Raw genomic sequence first — 9,867 nt, forward strand, 5'->3', positions numbered from 1 at the left:
CTTGTAATAGAAATTTTCATCTTCAAATTTTTCCCCATAAATACTTTCTCCACCTGTCCCATTCTGATTGGAGAAGTCTCCACCCTGAATCATGAATTTCTTAATAATTCGATGGAAAGGGCACCCTTTCAAATGGAGCGGTTTTCCAGTCGTGGGTCCAATGCCTTTTTCCCCAGTACACAATGCGCGGGAATTTTCTGCAGTTTTAGGGACAATATCTGCAAACAACTCTAAGACAATTCGACCAACTTGCTCGCCCCCGATGTCCACATCAAAGAAGACGCAGGGGTTGCTGGGGTTGGAGGGCTTCGTTTGGGGAACCGGGTGCGACATCTTGACTTCCACACGCTGAGACACCTCGTGTTACGCAGCCAACACAGGCCCCACACCGCAACCTGATCGGGACTGTAAATTTTTATGGGAGTAGAACGCCTCATGTTTTCCCCACAAGCTTTGAACCGCTGATCTTGCGGTTAGCAGCTGAACGCATAACACACTGTGCCACCAGGGCTCCTGGAACATGAAGTTCAAACTCACTGTCATCGAGGGTCGCGGTAAGGATGAAATTAGGCGCGGGCAGGTCAATTTCTTAGGCACAGTTTTTTCAAACCAAAACAAAAACTTAAGATATTTATTTTGGCGTTATTCTACATCTTTCCGGTAGATGGCACCCTTCTCTTAGCTTACTTAAAAATAAACGGAAAAACTTCCCTCATAAATCCAACACAAAACTTCACTGCCCTGAAGTTGATTCCGACTCAGAGTGATCAGATTTGACCCAGTGGTGATGCCCCTCTGCTTTCGGAGACTTCAGAACCTCATGGGATCAGAAACGCTTCTCTCTCGTGTGAGCTACTGGTGCGTTCAAACAATTACCTTGTGACTGTTCATTTTTTGTTTTGAAGATATGATATATGTCTCTTGTAACTTCAATGATATCATTTGAGAAGTCACTGATAACCTAATTGTCACTGTTCTTTACGCAATTCCTTTCTAATTACTATTCAAGTTTCTTTCCCTATTGGTTTACTGGAGATTTACCATGACACAGCTAGATATGAATTCATGCATACTTCTTATTTTTCAAAATATTTGCATGCACCTTATCAGTTTGTCACAAATTAATCGATTCTGAAACATTATCAGTCATCATCTGCATTTCTTCCAAATTCTCTCTTCTTCTGGAATTCGAATAGGGCCTATATATTAAATCTCGTTACTTCTGTTCTTTGTTTCTGTCAACTTCTGTTTCTCTTTTCTCCATGAGCTCATTCTGGAAAATTTCTTCAGTCTATATTTTAACTCACCGAATCTTTCTCCCCACCACTCGTCTGTTAGTTTGTCATGCTATGGGAGCTTGTGGAGCTGGAAAATATGTCAAAAGTATTTCAAATGCCAGCAGGGTCATCCACAGTGAACAGGTTTCAGCAGAGCCTCCATACCGAAAACAGACAACTATGATACCCTGTTCCCCCCAAAGTAAGACATCCCCCGAAAATAGGACCTACTTACAGTTTTGCCTCTCGCTGAAATATAAGGCATCCCCCTGAAAATAAGACCTCCCCCAAAATAAGGCTCCCCGACGCTACCGTAACTCTGGACTCTGGACTTTGGACCGTAGTGGCGGGTGCCGCTGTGCTGCGCTGCTCACTGTTGGCTGCAGCGCAGCCAGAGCAGACAGGAAGTGCGAGATCTCTTTTAATAAAACAATAAATGTGTACCATATTCTTCTTCATGGAAAAATAAGACATCCCCTGGAAATAAGACCTAGCGCGTCTTTGGGAGTAAAAATTAATATAAGACACTGTCATCTTCGGGGAAACAGGGTAAGTAGGTTTATTGTGCCAACATGGCCAATGAACACATGAGGGAGTGATTGAAGGGTGGAGAGATAAATGGCTCTGGGAGCCTCACCTTTCTGTTCTCTTGCTCTTTGATGATCAGACCAGTGTGCCACTGCCTTAGCTGATTCTCTGCCTCAGTTTGTGAGCTACACTACCTGTGGGACACCTAAGCCATTGACTGTGTTTCTTTAGTTTGAGGTTCCTTCGAGACCTGCTTCACCACGCTACTGCAGTATGCATCACTTGAATTGGGGACTGTCGGACCCTGTCATCTGGCTGTTGGTGACCTACCTTGCTGTTTGCTGCTTGTGGCCAGATTGCCTGAATTGCTTACACAAGATTCAGCTGTCTGCTTACTTGACTTGCACCGGCAGCCCTCAAGAGTTGAAGAGCTGGCAGTGTGTTAGCTGTCTCACAGAAGTGAGTTGCTCTGAGCCATCTTTACTTTTTATAGACTAACTAGCTGTTTATTTTGTATGTTGTATATATATCTATCCATATAAATCTATATAAAATAATAAGTATCTTAGTTTTGCTTCTCCAGAGAACCCCGTCTAAAATAGACAACAAAAAAGGAAGAGGCTGTCCACTTCTGAGGAATTAAGCATGGAAAACCTAACGGACAGAATCAGTCATATTAACTTGGGTGAAGAGGAAGGCAATATAATGTTCAATAAGGTGGGCGAGTCAGTAAAGAAATGACCAAGGCAAAGAAAAGCACTCAAAGAAGTACAAGAGTTAAAAGCAACAAAGATGATCCCTTTAGGACCAGTTCTCAGAGTGGCGATGCCAGGAGGGTAGAGGAAGGGTGGGGTGGAAAGGGGGAGCTGATTACAGGGATCTACATATAACCTCCCTGGGGGATGAACAACAGAAAGGTGGGTGAAGGGAGACGTCGGACAGTGTAAGATATGACAAAATAATAATAATTTCTAGATTATCAAGGGTCTGGGAGGGAGGGGAAAAATGGTATCAAGGGCTTAGGCGGAAGGCGGGTGCTTTCAGAGTGATGATGGCAGCAGATGTACAGATGTGCTTGACACAATAGATGTATGTATGGATTGTGAAAAGAGTTGTATGAGCCCCCAATAAAATGATTAAAAAATAAAAGCAACAAAGGTAAAAATGATCACATACATAATCTTGCAATAATCATAATAACAATACTGTACAATGGATACATATACATGAAAACTGAACAGATGTGGAAAGGTAAATGAGATTATACCCCAAAATAAATAAACATACACACATATATATATGTAATATCCTCACCCCCCAAAATATGTTTGTATATATGTACACATATATGCACATGTACATGCATATACATGTATATATGTATAAACATAAATGTTTGGCTTAGAATATTTCTACATATGTATTTACATATGCTTCAAATATATCCATGAATATAGTGGGAAAATTTTGAAAACATTTTAGATGTAACCAAATATCGTGAAGGAGTGATTTAATAGGCCTCGGGGCTCAGGATCATACTTTTGGGAGACATCAAGATCAACTAGCAGAGAATAATTCACAAAGAAAGTGTTCTTCAAGCACACAATATTCCTCTGGTTCCTTGAGGCTTCCTCAGTCCCCACTGTCATGACCCCAGTACTGCTTTTCACTGTGGGCTAGACCGGAGCATGTGAACAGGTACAGATAAAAGACAAGAGCTCATGACACATGGAATCCAGGAACAGGAATGGGAGTATTGCTAACAGAAGGGTAGGGGGAAGGTAGGGATGAGAGGGGAGGAAGGGGTAACCTATCTCAATGATTGACACATAACCACCCCCACCCCCTTCCAGGGGGATGAGCAACATATACCGTGATGGAAAGGAGATAGTGGCCAGTGTAAGATATGTAAACAATAATAATTTATAATTTATCAAGAGTCATGAAGGGGTGGGGAGGGAGGGAAAAAAGAGCTAATACCAAAGGCTCAATATAAAGTAAATAAATGTCCAGGAAAGAATGATGGCAACATATGTACAATAAAATGATCTTTTAATTTAAATAAATAAAAGCTTGTAAGCAGGGAGCTGTTTGTCTCCCCCTTTCTAAAGTGGAGAATAGGGAAGGAAATTAAGAGAACATGAGAACAAACAAAAGAGTAAAGAATCTTGAGAACTTCAACAATTTGAACCCTGAAACCAGAAGAACCAGGTGGTGCCTGGCTGTCACTGTAGATAGTTCGGCAAGGGATCAAACTAGAAGGCCCTGTACAGAGAGCGAAAAATAAACATTGAGTTGTAAACATTCTAAAAGACCAGGCTTACTAATCACATTGAGAATGGTAGAAGCACCAAGATCATAGCCCTTAGTCACCTTTCAGGACTAGAGCTAAATGAACCCTCTACCTTGTCTCAATTTGAGCTAAACAATAGTCAGGCCAATAAGGTGAATAGTAATACCAGAGAGGTAGGCACCCCTTAGAATAATCAACCATTTTGGCTCCAAAGGGCAACATTTGCCCAATGACAAAGTTGAAAAGACAGGAAGAGGCGGGAAAGAAGGAGAAAGGGAAGCAGGAAACCCTGGCTGATGTTACATTGTGGGGATTGCAATCCTGGCATGAAATAAAATATGCATGAACTGATGAATGGAAAACCCATCGGCTCTCTAAATGTTCACTCAATTCGCAAATAAAAGTTTGAAGCAAAAGCAACAGCAAATCAATTTTGGATGAAGTAGAAGAGGAAAGGAGGAATGTCAATCCCAGCTAACATTGCACATTGCACAAAAGAGAAACAGTTACAGGCATCAGATATTGAGTTAATTAAATGTTTAACCAGAATGGTTCAATGAAGGATGTTATAAATATACAAATGGCCTTGACAAGAAAAAAATCCCCCCACTCCTGAAATAGAGTCAGTATGCTCCTTAGAAGCAAGGATGGCAAGACTTGGTTTCACCACTTTTGACATGTTACCAAGAGGGAGAATTTCCTAGAGGAGGACAACATGCTTCGTAAAGCATGAATGTGAAAAAGGAAGCCAGCAGTGGCATATGATAGGAAAGAGAGGGAGAGAAGGGGAAGAAGAGAGAAAAAGAAGGAAAAAGAAAGAGAGAAAAAATCCCCAAACAAACCTGAGCCCACTGAAACTGTGGTGGAAGAGATAGAAGGGCAAGAGAATAAAGAAAGAAGAAATAGAGTGGCAAGTAAGGAGATAGCTGAGACTTGATCACCTGACCATGGCGCTGAAGGAGTTCCAACTCTTCCTCAAGGTAGTAGGGTGGTGTGCCCACTTGATGCAGGGTCCCACAGATGCTGGGTGGGATTACTCTTGAAGACAAGTTGGCAACAGTGGCAGACATCAGTTCCTACCGGTTCCCGGGTATACCTGCCTTGTGTTGTATGTAGCACTACTACAAGGAGGGGTGGTGGGGTGTTTCCTCAGTCCCCTGTAGGCCCCAAGGGAAGGCAGGACCTCATCACTGAGAGGGAAGCTCGGCTTATTGTCCTGTTTAGACAGCTGGTACCCTATTAGATCAGGGGATTTAAAACAATTTTCCCCCCTGGCCAGCTAGAATAGAATTAAATTAAATTGTCTCCCTGGCTCTGGCCTGTAGCTCTGTGCTCTGTTAGAAGTTTGGACATGCTTCAGCAGTCTTTGTTATGCAGAAAGCCTCTAGACCCTGTAGCTAAATTCTGGCATTCTTTAGTGTGGGCTTCTTCTTATGCTGATTTATGTTAAGGGACTCCTTCAACATTCTTCCTTGGAGCTGAGCAATGAGCCTGGGATTTGCAGTTTTTACCACGAATAGATATTTCAGTCTTTTTTATATTATGCATGTGAGGTGCTCTGATTTGGGGGCTGTCATGCTGGCTCCCAGAAGGGGAGATCCAACTTATCAGGGGGAGGTTGTTTCCTTCTCAGCCTACTGGAACTGAATTCACCCCCTGAGCTATGACTATCCACCTATTTTCTTCCACAACGCTAGCTGCCTCAGGTAAATTTCCACTTTTTCTTCTACTCCAAATTATGCCTACCCACCACCCCCACTCCCCAGGCTATGAGCTCAAGGCAGCTAACAGCACGAAGAGCTCTGGCATGGGGTATTCCTCTTTTCTGGGATTATGTCCCCTTTAGGGAGTCAGCCTGGGGAAATTGCTACTTGTTGCAAAAGGGCTGGGGTAGCTCTTCAGTTCGCCAGTTCGCCATCCCTAGAGCAATTTAGTGCATTCTTGTTTCACTTTGTGAGTGGAAATCACAAAAAAATGGGTTCAGGAGAGACCCTAGTACCCTAGTTCTAATTTCAGAACTCCACCTCCCAGTTTCGTTCACCTTCTCTCCCAATGTTCAGGTCTGGCAGCAAGCGCTCCGGGTGGGTGAGTTTTAACTAGATGCCATTTTCCCCAGCTGGTCCTTGCTGCATTTTAGGTAGGCTTTAGCTACGTGTTTCTCTTTCCTACCAATATAGCTGCTTCATTCCATTTTGAATCATGCCAATCCTCTTTTATTGACAAGTATAATGACTTCACTTGCCTTACCTATCAAATTTATACTTTGCAGATTGGTTGCATTGTGAAAAATGCCTCATATTTTACTTGCACCCCAGTGTGTACTGTTTTGGCCAAATTTTATCTTTATATCCAAATGTCATCATCCAATACAGCCTCATGGATATGAACCAATATTGCAAGATATTTTATATCAGTATTTTCTTTTAAGGAAATAGTTTATCTTCTCAACACTACAGTACTAAATATTGTAACCACTTCTTACTGCTAATTTTCTTATCACATTGGGGTATCTTAACTCTTTTTAACTTCATTATAAGCTTTTAAACGCATTATTTAAAATGGGATAAATTTATTAACATGATAATATTATATAGTTTTGCTTTTATAAATTGGGCGGCCAGGTTATTATTTCTTTTATTGCCTATGTTTTAGAACTTCAAGATAATAACTGAAATATATTGGACAATTATTTTTATTTTTTTATTTATTTGTTTTTAAAATCATTTTGTTGGGGGCTCTTACAGCTCTTACCACGATTCATCCATCCATCCATTGTGTCAAGCACATTTATACATATGTTGCCACAATCGTTTTCAAAACATTTTCTTTCTACTTGAGTCCTTGATATCAGCTCCTTATTTCCCCCCTCCCCCACTCTCCCTTTCTCATGAACCCCTGATAATTTATAATTTTTTTTCATGTCTTACACCGACCACTTTCTTATTTCACCCATTTTTCTGTTGTCTGTTCTCCTGGGACGGGGTTATATGTAGATCATTATGATCAGTTTCCCCTCTCTCCCCCCACCTTTCCCTTCCCATCCTGGTATGGCTACTCTCATTATTGGTCCTGAGAGGTTTATTTGTCCTAGCTTCCCTATGTTACAAGCTCTTTTCTGTACCAGTGTACATACTTTGGTCTAGACGGATTTGTAAGGTAGAATTGAGGTCATGATAGTGGGGCAGGGAGGAGGAGGAAGTATCAAAGAACTAGAGGAAAGTTGTATGTTTCATTGGTGCTATACTGCACTCTGACTGGCTTGTCTCTTCCTTGTGATCCTTCTGCATTGGACGATTATTTTAAGAACAAAAATTACTATACACTTTTACCTACTTTGTTTTATAGCTCTCTAACATTCCAGTGTTCATGTAATAGGGGAAATTATGGTAACTTTACTTTTTTGGACTAAATATAATTCAAGGAAGAGAGACTACAACTCCACAGCTATAAATTTACTTGCAGATACAGTCTAAAACAAAGGGAAGATCTATTTTAGTATAAAACAATAAAAATGGAATCTCTTTTCAGTCCTATCTTTGGCAATATCATTGTTAACATAATTTATATGGCCAGACAATCCACTCTTTAATCTCCACATTATAATATATACTTAACACTAAGCCACAAAATAAATACATCAAGGGAACTACCTCAAAATTTCCTAACTCTCTAAGATAGACAAGACAATTATCCTTTGTTTTTAAGAGGGCAGAATATCTTCCTTTACCACTGACATTAAAAATAGGGACAGTGAAGGGAATGCTGGCATTATAAATAGAACCAAATATGCCAAAGGTTTCTCCCATGATGTAGGAAGAACTATTTACTTTGAAAGAGTCCCTGTTTATTGCTGTCAAAGACTGGGAAGTACAAAGACACTCAGTGAGCCAAAGTACTCACCTGCTAGTCTATTGCAACCAAATATTACTGCTGGACTTGAAATACAGACCAAGTAACCATGGTTAGCTTCAGCTGTGGCAGGAAGGAAGGCCTTACACGTCTAGATGATATAAATATAATGTTCAAATATTTTATTAATTTATTAGGAAGCAAATATCTTATGAATTTACAAGATCATGGAACAAATATTGACTACTTATGTGTTAAATTACATGTCAGGACACAGGTAAATTTATTATGTGTAAATCAGTAAAATATACCATTCAATTTGTTTTAGAATTGCCAATTGAATAGCTCAGTTGGTAGTTCATACCACCTTTAATCTGAAGGCTCAGGGTTCAATTCCATTCCAGGGCATATTTCCTGCTATTTTAAAGTATCTACTGAGACACTATCAGGAGCTTCTGCTGGTGTTGCTGCATAAGCATTAGGCTGCTAACTGCAAAGTTGAGGTTCACAGCTACCAAGTGCTTAGTGGAGAAATATAATGCAGCCTGTTCTCATAAAGAATTACACTCTTGGAAGCCTTAAATAGGATAACAGTGCATCAGAATTGATCTTATTAAGTTTTTTTTCTCTTTTGGGTTTGGAGAAATTTAGAGTTAAAATTTTGTAGTATGTCTAATTCTTCTAAATCATATTTAGATATTTGTATTAAAATTTTATCTCATTTACCTTTTTGTCTTTATCATTAATATTTCATTTCATTCATCTGCCTGGCCACATGAGAAAAATTGTTTGTGGGAAGATGACTTTTAGTGCAAGAAGAACAAGCTCAGTTATGTAAAATGCTTTGCTATGTCTATCATGACTTAGAGTTAATTTTGGTCCAAACCATCCTTTCATTCTCAGACAACCTATTAAGTTAGTTATCTAGGTCTCTGCGCTCTGAAGAAACCTCAATGTCCCACACCCTTAGTGTGCCCCGCACACATGCTTAGTTTCTTACTTTCTTTCAGGGAACTTTTCTTTTCTTTTTGTGGTAATGGTTGCACAACTCTTTTTAAAAATTTTAAAAAATCGTTTTATTAGGGGCTCATACAACTCTTCTCATTCACAATGGTAGATTTTGATGATGCCTTATACCTGATCCCTTCGACACCTTGTAATTGCACAGGCTGGTGTGCTTCTACCATGTGGGCTTTGTTGCTTCTGAGCTAGATGGGCGCTTGCTTACCTTCAAGCCTTTAAGACCCCAGGCGCTATATCTTTGGATAGCCGGGCACCATCAACTTTCTTCACCACATTTGCTTATGCACCCATTTGTCTTCAGCGATCGTATCATGGAGGTGAGCACACAATGATATGTTTTTTTGTTCTTTGATGCCTGATAACTAAACCCTTCAGCACCTCGTGATCACACAGGCTGGTGTGCTTCTTCCATGTGGGCTTTGTTGCTTCTGAGCTAGATGGCCGTTTGTTTACCTTCAAGCTTTTAAGACCCCAGACGTTATATCTTTTGATAGCTGGGAACCATCCACTTTCTTCACCACATTTGCGTATTCACCCACCTTGTCTTCAGTGGTTGTTTTGGGAAGGTGAGCATAGAATGCCAATTTAATAGAAAAGTATTCTTTCATTGAGGGGGTACTTGAGTGGAGGCCCAATGTCCATCTGCTACCTTAATACTAAACCTATAAATGTATGCACATGAGTTCTATTTCCCTATCCTCATATATAAATATATTTGTATATGGACATGCCTTTATCTAGACCTCTGTAAATGCCCTTTTCTTCCCAGCTCTTTCTTCTATTTCTTTTGACTTTCCTCCTGTCCCACTATCATGCTCAGTCCCCACCTGGGTTTTGGCAATACCTCTTGGTTACATTACCCTTGATCATGCCCTACCAGGCCTCCCACAGCCTCCT

At 40.4% G+C, this 9,867-nt stretch overlaps 1 protein-coding gene across 1 annotated transcript; it reads right to left on the bottom strand.

The window, feature by feature from the left end:
* LOC101646202 (peptidyl-prolyl cis-trans isomerase D-like) lies at window positions 1-340 on the bottom strand (the record flags this gene model as incomplete). The annotated part of the gene is made up of 1 exon (XM_045293252.1): window positions 1-340. A coding segment is annotated over exon 1 (333 nt), but the record flags the coding sequence as incomplete, so codon positions are not given.
* Window positions 341-9,867: the final 9,527 nt, after the last annotated feature.

Source organism: Echinops telfairi, unplaced genomic scaffold, assembly GCF_000313985.2.
Source record: "Echinops telfairi isolate 266 unplaced genomic scaffold, ASM31398v2 ScPeMD7_1;HRSCAF=3_0, whole genome shotgun sequence".
NCBI classification, from domain to species: Eukaryota; Metazoa; Chordata; class Mammalia; order Afrosoricida; family Tenrecidae; genus Echinops; species Echinops telfairi.